Consider the following 14,875-nt stretch of genomic DNA (forward strand, 5'->3'; position numbering starts at 1 on the left):
CAAACATAATAAAAAAAAATTTAAAAATCCCAAACACACTCAAAAAAAAAAAAAAAAATCAAACTAAAGGTGTTTCTCAGGATTATAATTAATGAGATTAAGTTTATTGAGAAATACTGAAGAGAAATCAAAATTGATTTTTTACATCAAAAGTCAAGTTACTTCTTGGAATAATGATGAAAAGATAAACATAAGGCTGATTGATGTTAATAGATGAGGTCATTATTAAATTAATGTGTACATATGAAAAACAATAACCATTATGTTAGTGGGATACAAAATTAATTATTGTCCATAATCCATTTGTGTTATCATGAAACATAAAGAATGCTTAATAGTAGARTCAAGTTTACTCAATAAGAAAATAAACACAGGAAGACATGGCCAAAATCTAAGTAATAACTGACTTCACCCCTGCACCAGTTATTAATTTAGTTGTTAAGATCTTTGCATTTGCTTTGATGAAGCCTGCCTAGTAGAATATTAGGCTAAGYTTATCTTTGTGACAGAAAACAAATGAAGTCATAAATCACTGAAATCATCTCCAGTGACTTGTGAGGGTTTTTCTCACTTTTTAACATAAACTATTCATGGACAGTTTCAAGGTAGGTATTATTATTAAAGAATAGATGATTTAGTAATAAATCATGCACAATAAAATYATGAAATCAGCCAAAAAGAATCCAAAAACAATAAAAAAACACTTTTTTTTTCTCTATTCATTCCTATCCAGCAGTAAAAAGTTTCCATCTTTTTGCCTACACTTAGTTCACACCAAGATGAAAATTTCAGCATCAAGTTCATTTTCCAATTGCAGATTAGAGCATACTTGCTTAATCCAAGCGGGTGTCGCTGTCGTTGCTAAGTACATTGATTTTCTGCCCAGCTGGAGCACTACAGAAAGTGAGAAGTTCACAGACTTATCTGACCTGATTTTCTGTGCAATCAGTCCCGTGCCACAGGAGAGCTGCTACGAGCCACCTTTGAGGAACAAAGATCAGAACAAAGAATTTAAAATGCCTGTGTAAAAGTAGACTTGCAAGGGCCTCCAAAGAGTAGGGATTTTACAAGATTTAGCTTTGGTTTCACCTCTGGCACCTGTTAGAATTTTTTTTAATATCTAAAACCACAATGCAGTGAAGTTCACATAGAGGTGTGCAAGCTGATCCAGATGAGTGACTCCACTCAATGACCAGCTTCAAGTCTCAAAAGGCTAATATAATCCTTTGGTATTGATTGCCTTTARACCTCTGAAGACTGGATGTTTATGTGCTTGCTTTCTTTCAGACAAACTTCCCAGYAGACCTCTGATCCTAGTACTTTTTCATCCTGGTGAGGGTGTTTTAAAAATGCATCTTAACACAGAGCAGAAACAAAACCCAACATAAACTAATTATGCGGTGAAGCTCTGGCTCCACAGACAGTAGTGATAAAAGTCCTCAAAATCATCAGGAGCAGAAGCCTATTTGTTACATTTACCAGTCTGTTAAATTATTTATTTTGCCTGCACTACTAAGTGAGATATTATTTTTCCCATGCTGTGTAAAAGCCAGAGGCACAGATGGAACAGCATTTTTTATGGTGATACCCAAACACACAGCAACTCCAGAATATACATCCTGAGTATCTGTGTTCTAAGAGCTAGACAATAAAAACTSACTAAATAGAGGCTGATGCTGCTGAAGCAATGAGGTATCTTGCTTTGATTGGCAGAGTTACAGGCAAGAAAAAAAAAGAGCAGTTTCATGTAAAGGAGAAGTGGGAATGAGAATTTGGAGGGAGGAGATGGGTCACTTGTACATACAGCAGGGTCCTGACATTAAATACTGTGGCTCAAAACAATGAGGGAAAAACAAAGGGGAATTATGGAGGCTGGGCCATCACAGACAAAGTCAAGACACAGAGGGCACTGAAAGTGAGGAAAGCAACTTCTGTCTGACATGGCTGGGAACAAGGACCGGTGACAGGGTTTAAAGCGGGGAAGAACATACAGTGATGTACAGGTGTCTTGGTTACAGCTCCTAGGACAAGGAGATTTGCAGCAGGATTCTGAATGCATCTAAGCAGGATWAAAAAAATTCACAAATTCCATTAATGATTTAACCATGTGCCTTCTCTGGGACAAAAGGTCTTTTTCTGAGGGTGCAAAAATTCTCAGAGAAGGATGGCCAATATATCTCCAAGCAATTTAGAAGAAGATTAAAACTGAATGATTTTATTTGCAGAAAGGAAGATTAGGGATGCTTTGGAAAAAATAAGAAAAGTTTTGCAGTTTAAGGTACAAAAGTGCACATAAAAGCAAAGAGCAGTAAGTATCTACCTGTTTGCTGAATCTCATCCAGTTCCATCTATTCTTAATGGGTACTAAAGGACACGCAGAAAGTCCCAGAGTGTCAGATGAACAGAAATTTGCTTTAAMAAATGGCCCTTTCAGATTTCCAGATAGAATGAACATGACAGTGTAGTCTTTTGCACTGCAATATGCAAATCTSTTGGTTAAATGGAAGCTCAAATGCCAAAATTGGTTTAATCAGAACTCAGCCAACAAAACAAATGCTGTCAGAACAGAAGGGCATTTGTTGTGTTTCAAGGAATGTGTCACATTTAAACATGATATTCCTCAGACCTAACATCCCTATACTTTAATTTTTAGATTGCAAATAAAGCAAACCARTTTTAGTTAAAATTAGATTTTGTTTTTTAAACAGTGAGTTAGAAAGCATTTTAATTCTCTTGAATAAATCCTGTGTGTCATTCAGTTTGATATTCATGCTTGGCCACTGGCAAGCTGAGATATGGTCTAGCCCTCATTTTTATGCCCCACATTTCAGACCTGGAACTCAAACACTGTTATTACTACTTTTGCAGTGATGCTGGGTCAGATCCAGAAATTTCCAAAGGCAAATCAGCTGTAAGGCATAAATCCAGATCTGAATTTTCTAGCAGCCTGATATATTCTGAGCCAGGAGACCACACAGACACGCTACTATTTCTTTGACTCAGAGAAAGAAGCAGTGCGACACTAAGAACTGCTATATGCTCTGGTTATTTATTTTTGAAAGATTATTTGGTATAAATTGATCCTGATTTTTACCCACCTGTAACTCAAACATTTTAATAACTTGAGCCTTCTTATTGYTATTACAGAATTCATCAAACTCCTCCAAACTCAGATGACAAAACTACTTCTTTTTCTTCCCTTTATGTTCCCTAACTTCTTCCTTTCATATATTAGACATATGTGATGATATACCAAATGTGACTTKCTTCTTTATATTAGAATTCCTTTTCTCACTATCATTCTGAGCCTTGAATACTATCTAGATCATGTCTCTCTAGCCTTAAAAATTAAATTATAATTAAATTTATTCAGTTTATAAAAGTTTCCTATTGGATGTATAATTTAGAGCAGTTCCTGCCATTCTTTTCTCTCAGCAGTTCAACTTCCTATACAGATTTCATATATTGCATGTAAGCATGTTTGCAAGTACAGAGTTTTATGCCACYATCTGATGTGCTTTTGCATCTGTAGCAATTGTGTTTCATCACAGCTTGTGACCAAGGAAATTAAATTCTGTAGCAAAAGAATAGCACTGTTAAGAAATTTATATGGAGAAATGGGTTGCTGTTATTTTTTGCTGATTTTACTGAACTTGACGACACAAGCCAGACTGCCACTGTTTTGTGGGCACCCAGGGATGAAGGTCAACCTCTCATCAGATTTGTGAGAGCTCTGAGAGTGCCTTGGACAYGCAGGCTCAAATAGGTGTTAAACACCAAGATCAACTAAGCACTCAGAAAAAAACCTTTTGAAAGTCCTCTCTGCAGTTTAGGACACTGAATTTGGTCTCTCAGTCATTCTCAGTATTTTGGTGTTACTCAACATGTAAAGTGCAACATTGCTGGTGTTGGCTACCAGTTGAGAAAAATAAAAGTTAGAACTGGTTAAAAGCATTGGGTGAGAGGATTGCACTGGATGGTATTTCCTTGTCAAATCTCAAAAATATTCCATAGCAGCATTGAAATGGGTCCTTTTTTTTTTTCTTATGTCAATAACACCGAAACGCTTGGTTTCAAGTTTTCTATTTATCTTCATATTGTTTCAGTTTTATTCTGTGTGTTTTGCTCCAGCATCAAAATGATGTTTCCCAGGGGAAAAGGATATTTGAACTGCATAAAATTTCCCACAGAGCAAGAAATATTGCTTTTCTTCAATCCAAGAGCCTGTAATAACTTAGATTAGGAAAACAAACAAATAAATAAACTACTGCAATTGATTTTTAGCAGAAAAATACACCCAGAACCTTACAAATATCAGAGAATTGAAAGTTACTTTATCATTTTACATTGCTTTGATAGAAAGCTCTKCTAACAGATTTTGGAAAAGGTTTTCCAAAATCAGCCTTTTTCTCTGTCTTTATACACCTATAGTTTAATTAGATATAAACATTATTCATTACCTTTATTCRTATGTACAGCCTTTCCTCCATTTTATAATATACAATGCATTTTTTCCAGTGGAGAGGTGTTTGTGTTTCTGGCATGACTGACTTGGTGGCATCCAGAGCACACAGATCCAGGGAAAGACACACATGTTCCCAAGGAGCACAACAGGGACAACATGGACAACATGACATAGTTAAGAAGTCACACACCATCCTTCAACAGRCACTACCATGTCTTAGCTGGAAATACTAGCCCATTGTCCCATTTTTTTTCTAAGACATTCACCAAGGTAAAGGAATAGAAATAGGAAAACACTTTGGCKGGTGGACTTCAAGTATTGTGAGCAGAATGGGAATGTGGGACATATTTGCTAGCAAAACTAGAGTTCATTTCTGCCTGCCTCTTGTCCTTCAGAAAAAAATTAGCACAAAGAATCACTGAAGTTTTGGCATATTTATGGAAATTGTTTAGAAACTAAATTGTGATTTAATCATATTAAATAATTGGAGGCTGTAGGATATGCTTGCAGTTTCCCATTATAATGTCTCTTATGACTTTGTAATAAACAATCTCTTGATCACTGAGAAATTTTAAAGTAATAATAATAAAAAAGAAATACTACCCTTTATATTGGTGTTAAACTCATTGCAGAGGAAACAAGCTGCTCTGCACTTTGAAACAAATATTCTCCCATATTGTGTCTCATATTTTGTTCTCTTATTTCTCCTCAGGGAATGAAAAAAGGGGGTTGAGGGACTGCCTGGAATGTAAAGTATTTTCACTCTTCCCCTTTTTTCATTCTTTAAAATGCAAAGTATTGTCATCTTTGGAAAAGTTAGAAAGCAGAAAAAGCATATTGAACTATGGTAATTTTACACTGTTTAGCATCCTTGCTTGATGAGGCTTTGTAGTATCACCAGCTGGCAAGTAGAAAAAATTAAATTGCATCTTCCTTGAGGGTAAAAAGCAGGGGAAAAAATGGGGAATGACAGATTTTACATCAAAAATTTGTAAAATAATGAAATTTATTGAAGAATGCTTATTTTCAYGCTAAGTACTAGAAACAATAGACAGATTTCAGAATTTGCTGCTAAGATGTGGGTTTGGTTTAGTTTGGTTTTCTATATTTGAAAGGAGGGGGTTAGTCTTGGAAGAGCTATTTTATTAGGCTCACTGATAGCCAGGACTACCAGTGCAGGGGCTCCTGGAGTAGCTCTGGAGCATGGAAGCAGTCTAGAGCTGGCTCGCCATGCACAGGGACTAGCAGCATCCATAAGTGCTTTCTTGGATCACTGCCCATAAGTACACTAATTGTTTCTAAATAGATCCAAGAAGCGAACTGTTKCTAGCTGGAATCACTTTCTAGRTGAAACCTAGAAATGYTTCTTTTTCATCAWCTACATATTTGTGTGCTTTGGAGACATGGCAACAGAAGAGAACAAATTTGGATGCAGAGTTTAGTGCTGTAGTCTCTGTGCAGTGAATCATGCAATAGAATCATAGAATGGAATGGTTTGGATTGGAAAGGAAAGGACCATAAAGATTGTATCATTTTAGTACCCCTGCCATGGGCAGGGACACCTTMTACTAGACCAAAACTGCACCCAGTGGGGCTTGAACACTTCCAGGGATGGGGCATTCACAACTTCTTTGGGCAACCTGTTCCAGTGACCCACCACCTTCAATTTCTTCCTAATATTTAATCTAAACCTCACCTCTTTCCATTTAAAGCCACTTTCCCTTTGTCCAATCACTGTGTGCCCTTTTGAAAACCTCAGCATTGATTCATAAATAGGTTGAAATATCCCAAACACTGCCACCATCATTAACTTCACCCATGCCATCTCTCTGCGTCATAATTGCCTTGTGTCAGGAAAGATTCTTGACTGAAGACAACACTCATGTATGAATAATAAGGATAAGAATATATATTAGAGTTCCAGCTAGAACAAAATGCCAGAGCTATTAAGTGAACAATGTATTTGAGCTATCTAAATCATAATTGTTGCAGATATAGATTTAAAATATTTTTACTTTGTTGCTGTTGTTGTGTTGTTGAGTAAGAGAGTGCCTTTAAGCTTGTGCATTCAGCCTTGCCTTAAAACCACTTCTAGGGTTACTGAAGTAAATAAGAGTTATTTAAGTGCTTCAAGTCTGATGTGCCAAAGTACTTTGTGAAATGGGTTTAAAATCTCTTTCGGCCTTGGATTTGTTTCGATTTTTTTTTTTTTTTTTAATGCTGGTATTTTTTAAATCTCTACTACTCTATACTGAAGAGAGAAAACTTTCTTTTGCCTCAGTTTTTGAGATGTTCCCTTAACTAGARACTCTTGTGGTACTATAAACCAACCTTGGCAGACTGGATTTGCCCCTATATAGCCAAGTGAGGCAATTAATATCTTAGACAAATGTGTTCTCTGGCTGCAAGTAGTATATTAAAATTCTCACAACAGCTAATTCCCTCACAACTCCTTTGACAATTGCCAGCAGCTTCAGAGCTAGGAAGAGCTAAGCAGCCTCATTATAAATCATCAGGTGAATGGAATGAGGTTCAGTGTTTAAAGAAAATCAGAATAATAATTCCATAAAATTGAAGCACAAGGCCCAGTGGAGAGTAAGGAATTAAGAATTAAGTTACTAGATTTTTAAGCAATCATATGCAATAAAGCAGCTGAAATATTGCTTTATGATAAATCTATTGCCAATGCAAATCTGTTTCATTCTAATGGCTACTATAATTAACTGCATGGTGTGTAAGATGCTAATTTTGTGGMTGAATAATTGGTTAAACCAAATTTTGTGTATTGCAGTGTAGTACTCTTGTTCAATTTTCCACTTAATTTCAATTAATATGGATTTTGCATGTACTCCACTGTTGCAGTTTTTATGTCTATTATTTTTAATTAAGGAAAAGCAATACCTTGGTAGAACACAACAAGTGAGCAGCACTATGTGCTTTTTCCAAGTTTGAGGTTGTTTTTTTTTCATTAAGATACTTCAAACTCATAYTGCTTAGCCTTCCAAAATGTTAATCACTGCTCCTGAAGTTGACTGGAAATGGTGATGCCAGCTTCTGCATCAAACAGAAGGGAAAAAGGATGTCTCAGTTCTCCCATTCACTTACTGACTTCTGCATACAGTTTTTCAGGTCCAGCTATGTATTTTACTACCCTTCCTGATGTTTCCAGTACTGCAGTGCATTTTAGTGATTAGAACTGTGTGGTGATGTTCTTGTTCACCATTGAAAAGTTGTGCTTGTATGTAGTCATACCTATTTTATGATGGAATTGACCACCAGCTGGAGATTCTTACTCATTTTCCTCTAAAGGTGCCTACACATTAGACTGGGTTCTTGTCTTCTGGATGGATATTGTTAAACTAGATGAGTGCCACCCTGAGAGTCATATATTAGTCTTCATTTTTTTAAAGAAAAAAATTGTCTGTGTCTCAATCTTCTCATGGCATAAAATACTCCTCAGATGGTGTTGCAGCTCAGCTGTTTGCACAGGATTAGTTCTGTGTCTCCAAAAACAAAAGTGTTCTGATAAAACTACGGAATTGCCTGGATTGGAAGAGACCTTAAAAATCATGTAGTTCTAATTCCTCTGCCATGAAGGGGCACATTCCAGGCTGCTCAGAGCCCCCACCCAACCTCTCCTGGAACACTGCCAGGGATAGGGTATCCACAGYTTCTCTGGGCAGCAGAGTTCACTCTTTTTTCATAAGGAGAACTTTATATTAGCACTTCAGCTGATATTTCTAATATTTCTGAAGTTTTGGAGAGATTTCTGCAGGTGGAGAGAAGTTTCTGGATTCCCCAAAACATTACATTGTAATATCAATGCCTTATAAATACACATGAAAGAGCAGCAATCGAAAACCAACATATGTGAGGTGAGCTGCACAGAGGAATGTATCATCCRGATAATAAAATTTTTAAGGAGAACCTCAACTCTCATTTCTTTGTTTTTTATTGTAATATGGTCAATGTGCGTACCAGTTAAAGATTTGTTCTGAGCTGTTTAAGACACTTAATAATACTTTTTCCACTGATAACAATTAAGCCACCAGCAGCTGTCTGAAGATATTATTSCAGCCCTATTCACCAACCCTCTGCTTGTTCCCTGACAGGTGAAATGACCCTGAGGACGCAGCACGTTCAGGACTCCAAGATGGGCTTTGTAATCAACGCCATTTACTCSATGGCCTACGGGCTCCACAACATGCAGCTGTCGCTGTGCCCAGGCTACGTGGGACTGTGTGATGCCATGAAGCCCATAGATGGTCGGAAACTCCTGGAATCCCTCATGAAGACCAACTTTACTGGGGTCTCTGGGGACATGATCTTGTTTGATGAGAACGGTGATTCTCCAGGAAGGTACTGTTGACAYTTGTCAAAGTGTTTAATAGCAGAGATGCTAACAGTACATAGTAGATAAGTGCAAACTCAACATGAGAGGCAAGATCTCATACTCCTAGTTTCACATCTCCCGATTTCTGCACTTATTTTTCAATAATAGATTTTAGGGAGTTTTTTATGTGCATTTTTCATGGTGTTTTAGGTGTAAAAGCTTCCTGCAGGAATTTGCCTTTTTATCTCTATCATTTAAAAGTATTATTATTGAAAAAAAAAAAAAAAAAACCAGANCAGACCTTTAACTTTATGTTTGTAGAGAATGATGTCCACCACAGCCTATTTCTCTTTTTATTTGGGTGTTTAAATGTACGTGTTTGGTTGAACTATGAAAAATCATAACAGACATAGATTTCTTTTCTTAAGAAATCTAAAACAATATCAGAAATATTTTATTGATATGTCTGTGATTATTTTTTTAAAATCAGAATTAGTAAAAACCCACTTACATATCTTCCAAATGAAATCTTTCCACTTGCATAACACACAAAGCCATCAATTCATACTGTGCTGATCTAAGCCAAATTAAATCAAACAAAGCTAATTTTGCTGGTAACATACATACATAAGTGTACATACATCTATTAAATATTCGAAATTTTTTTCTGTGACATATGCATCCATATAAATGCACATTAAAAAGAGTGATGAGGTGGGGATTTTTCTGGGTTGCTGCATACCAAATTTTCAGATGAACAGCAAGTGTGATAATATTGAAAGTGTATTTATTCCCTATATTTCAGTGGATTTCCTGTCTTAAGTCACTGCTTTTGCTCCAGTATTGTTTGAGGTAGCCCTTTATGCCCATATTTTTTGCGTTTTTAAACATCTTTGTTATAGTACCATATAGAGATGATTAGAGTAGACTCATTTAAATTTCGTCTTCTCCCACTAATGTGAACTGAAAGGAAAGCATTAACTTCCTAGTGGAAATGGGTAGGAAAATTTAGACTCTTTGGTCAAAATATTTTGACATTTCCTAAAATTTCTGCAATTTCAAAACTGATTTTTTTTTCCTCATATTATTTGCAAACCTGTAGCCAGCTTTCTCCCCAAAAGCAAGCAGGACAGCCACCTACACAGCAGTCTGTGTCTGTTTCTGGAGACACAAATTTTCAAATTCTTCAGATGCAAACTCTAAGGAAGGGCACTGTGAGCTGGTAGGAGAACTCACACACAAACTGGCAGAAACCTAGGAAAATTTCAGATTCTGAGCTTTTTTAGCATGAGTCAGTCTGTCTTCTGCTAAATGTTTCTATTTTTACAAATAGCTAAATTTTGAAGAAAAGGGTCTGAATTTTTCTGACCAAATTATTTTTACAATATTTGTCTCAGACTTCTTTAAAAGAATTTCTTTTCRGCTTCAATGGTGCTCAGATTCACTGGACTACATCCTGCCCTCTTTGAATCAGTTTTACTCATTTCTTGCATAAAAACGACTGCAATGAATGAATGATGTGTGGCCTGCCACAAACAAATATGTGACTTGACAACACCAGTAACAATATCTAAATATTGCAAAGAGATCTTTTGCTTTACCTTTTCCTCATGTTGGCATCTTTAGCAATACTAATTTAACACCATTTGTTGCAAGGAATTTAATTTAATATCTTGTATCTTTTTAAATTCCAAGAAAAATGATTAAGAAATTATATTGCGTGCAGTCCTTTGCTCAGTCACAATAGGACATAAGTATTTCACTGAAGAGAAAGGGCACACCAAGTCGAATGTGCATCTCAGGATAGCCCAGCCTTAGGAAAGTTCTGGATTTGTGCTATATTTTTGTCTACTCAAACTAATCAACTGTGTATGGTTACAAAGTGGTCCCAGAGTTTGTTTTCTTTTGAATCATAGTTCTTTGTTCCAGCTTTTCCAACAATAATCTCATCATTTAATCCAGTCTGTGTGCTTGAGTCAAAATTTACTCTTTCAGAATTAATATTTTATARGAAGCTCCATTTCTAACATCCAAGTTTTAAGTAGTGTATAGTCTTTCAAGCTCTGTCAAACAYTATTTGCAAGAGCTTGGAGATGGTGCAGTCACACTGGAACAACTCATCTGCTCTCTACACTTGCACTGATAACTGCATCTTCACTTTGTAAAACAAGAATTTAAACCCTTACAGCTGCACTGTGGTGGTGGTGTTAARCAGGAAATCAGAACATAAAAAGCCTTTCTGACCTACATAGCTCAGGATTTTGATGTATAGCAAAAAGGCTTTGATATTATACAACACATGATTAATCCCACAAGATGCTTTGAATTCTGGCCCTATTCCAAAGTCCTTWATGTGTATGTTGAGTTTTAAGCAGACAGTCTAGTGTAGGGCCTGTTTTATGTGAGACAGGAGACATGGAAAAAACCAAATGAGTGTGGAAGCCATGATTCCTCAGGAAGATAACTATCTGTAATATTATCAAAACTCTGAAGAAGAAATTGAAGAGGCAGGAACAGGCAAGAACAAAACAGTATGCTGATATTATGACTGTGCCACCAATAGAACATATATTCTCAGCAACTTTATGGCACTCCTGTTTTGAAACAAGTATTTTGCACAGTGATTAGAGCACTGCTGGAAATGTGCTATTGTGCCATCTGGTCTCTCCTATCCYAAAGTGACAAACTGTCCCTGTATTATCTCAAGGAACCTCCAGGGAGTCAGTGACTCATGAACCCTCCACTGTAGCAATGAACTTACTGAATCTGGCTGTTTCTACCCATCCATCAAGGCTGCTCTCCACAGCGAAGAGAGACAAGACTTATTGAGACAACACTATATTAAATTTGTTAGGTTCCTTTCCAGTATTCCCCTTGGGATATATGTATGGAACTACTGCTGGGGAGATCACTGGTTCAGGTTCTGTGGCCAATTAAGCACTGGCAGTACTTTGTCTGTCCATGAAACCAACTGAAAGCTTTAACAAAGCTGTACTCAGGTGCGATGCAATGTCCTGAAAATGCTGAATAATGGCTCTACCATGGTTTCTGGGCTAAATTTTTGGTTAGTCTGTTTAATCCTTGACAAAATGTTACTATGCCTGTGAGCCTCCAAAAAAAGTTGGTTTATAAYCACGCACTAAAGTCTGTTTCTTTGAGCTTGTACTTGTGTTAACTGGATTCAACTAATTTGTGACAGTCTGGTATTCATATCTCCAACTTTGAGGAGATTATTGTYGAAGCTGTGGACATTTCCTTCTTTATAGGAATAGTGAAATATTTCAAAATTCAAAAGTATATTTTTTTCATTCTACTATTGCTCATTTCTTCTTCTGTGGGCAAGACTCAAGAACAACGTAATATGTGTAATACCACATTGCCCATTCAGTCAGACTCAAATTTAATTTCCTTTCAGAGCCTGTTTGCAGTCCTGATCCTGACTTGAGTGTGATTTTGGCAATGATTCCCTGCTGTACCATAGTTTCCCCACTGTGACAAACTTGATGCAAAGCATCCTGRGATCCATGGATGGATAATATTATAAAACAGTTTTACTGTAATTTTTTCATGTCAGTATGGGGAAAATATTGAAGTTAGATGGCTACTGCTTGTCAGTTTCAAAAGTGTCCTCAAAAATTAAGAGAGATATCTGTGTATYTGTYGTGGTTTAACCCCAGCCAGCAACTAAACTTGCTCAGTCCTCCACCTACAGGGATGGGGAGAAAATTGAAAGAGCAAGAGCTAGAAAATGAGTGGGTTGAGATAAACAGTTTAATAAGAAAACAAAGTCCATGCACACAAGCAAAGCAAACCAATAAATGCTTTCATTTCTTCCCCTGGACGATCTTCAGGTGATCAGCCATCTCCAGGAGAGCAGGGCCCCATCAGGTRTATTGGGAAGACACATTCCATAGCTCCAAACATTCCCTGTTTCCTCCTTCTTCCCTTGCTGTATACACTGAGTATGATGTCATGATGTGGAACATTCCTTGRGTCACTTGGGATCAGCTGAGCCTCCTCTGAACTTCCCATTCTTTCCCAAACTCCTTGCCAACGTGATGGTGCAAAAAGGTTTTGGCTCTGTGTAAATACTGTTCATAATAACAAAAATATCTCTATATTATAAACTGTGTTCAGCACAAATCCAAAACACAGCCCCTGTGTATTCCAACCAAATCCAGCAGGGTATCTTACTTAAGAGATTGTTTGATTTAATGTGTGGGTTATTTTCCTTATCTGTATATTGATCTTCAGAAATTGCACTCGTACAGTACCACTCTTAATACAACCCTGTTCATATGCTTTGCCTTCAGGACCAATTTGCCTCCAAATACTGACAGAAAGAAGATGTCTCCTTGTKTATTAATGAGGCTGCTTTTCTAAACCTGTGATTATCTTAACCTTCTTGGTCTATACTSTTTTCTTGCTTTCCATCAGTGAATTTCATATTTCTTGGACAGATTTAATGCAAAATCCAGTAGAGAGGAGGTAAAGAAAAGCATGACATCATTACTTCAGGAGGTGCCCAACTTTTTAAACATGCCTTACAAAAGAAGTACTAAAGTGCTAAAAGAACATGCCTGTAAGGCAGAGAGGTGGGCTGGYGTTCAGCAGTAGGAGGCAGTGAGTCCCATGTGGCTCCACAGACTTTCTGCAGGATTCTGTGGGAGCTGAAGAGAAAGTAGGAGGAAGAGGAACGTGAAACTGAAAACTCTGATCAGCTCTATCTTTGACCCAAAAGCAGCCTAGGAATGAGTCATGAATACTTCTTCTCTGCCATGCTATACTTTACAAGGAATTAAATTGTGTTTTGATCACTGAGAAATTATATAAAAATGATTGTGCGGATGGGAAAGACCAGCGTTTGCTGCTGCAGTGTTGGAGAAAAGGGACAGTAAAAAAAAAAAAAAAAAAAAAAAAAAAAAAAAAAAAGGAAATAGGAAATATTCCCGGACTCTCTGCCAGAAGAATGATACCTGATTCCTCTTTGGGTGCCACACAATTTTCATCTTGCACTCTTACACCATAGGAAGTTTCCTTTGATCACACAGACCTAGACTGCTTCTACCTCACTTTGAGAGTTTATCTGTCTTCTCTCAGGAGGGGAATAAGCACCTGCAGGCAGTGAAGAGCAATAGTGTCAGGAAGTGGCATTATAGGTTTAGATTACTCAGCATCTGTCATAGAGGGAACTGGGGTTTCTTATGTAATTGGCTTCCAGGGCTGAAAGTTGCACAGAATTAATTCTGTTTGACTCATTTCATTATTTTCTTGAATAAATAGTCGTTCTCAGAAGCAGTCATTTAATCCCATGATATTCATTTCTGGTGATAGAAAAAAAAAAAAACAAAAAAACAAAAAAACCCCACCCCAAAAAACCCCAAGAGTAAACCCACACCAAAACTGAATAAAGAGCAAACAAAGAAAACACCCCTACTCCCCTAACTTAACATATGAAGGAAAAGCATGATTATGGTATCATAAATTATTGTGAGATACTCAGGGGCAAGCATAATGCTTTATATTTTTTCTTCTGTGTTTCAACTTGATTGATTTTTGATTGCATGGTGTTCCTTTAATTTGAAATACTTTCTGATGCTCCCCTCAACTCAGCTATATCTCTCCTTTCTCTTTCCAAAGATATGAAATCATGAATTTTAAACAAATGGGGAAGGACTATTTTGATTATATCAATGTTGGCAGCTGGGAYAATGGTGAGCTGAAAATGGATGATGATGAAATATGGTCAGAGAAAACAAATATCATCAGATCTGTGTGCAGYGAACCCTGTGAAAAAGGCCAGATAAAGGTAAATATTTTCTTTATTTATCATTCTTGTAGTATGCATATACCTTGAAATTTGAAAGTCAGTTTTTTTCTTGAATTTTACATGGAGACAGTATCCTACATCTTAATTGAAATGTTCAATTTATGTATTTAGTTTTTACTCTTGTCATAATGATCTCAATATTTCCATAAACTGCTATTTTCTTGCCTCCTATATCTGTGGATTTCTGAATTTTTTTTTTTTTTTTTTTTTTTTTTTTTTTTTTTTTTTTTTTTTTTTTTTTTTTTTT

At 36.6% G+C, this 14,875-nt stretch overlaps 1 protein-coding gene across 1 annotated transcript in view; it reads left to right on the forward strand.

Annotated features, from left to right (window-relative positions):
- GRM5 (glutamate metabotropic receptor 5) overlaps positions 1-14,875 on the forward strand; it is a 196,479-nt gene that overhangs the window by 165,896 nt on the left and 15,708 nt on the right. Inside the window, exons 4-5 of the mRNA XM_057373642.1 lie at positions 8,578-8,824; positions 14,439-14,607. Of these exons, the coding sequence (XP_057229625.1) occupies positions 8,578-8,824; positions 14,439-14,607 (416 nt within the window). The remainder of the gene's footprint in view (positions 1-8,577; positions 8,825-14,438; positions 14,608-14,875) is intronic.

Source organism: Malurus melanocephalus, unplaced genomic scaffold, assembly GCF_030028575.1.
Source record: "Malurus melanocephalus ecotype Western Australia unplaced genomic scaffold, MMel_1.1 scaffold_204, whole genome shotgun sequence".
Taxonomy (NCBI): Eukaryota; Metazoa; Chordata; class Aves; order Passeriformes; family Maluridae; genus Malurus; species Malurus melanocephalus.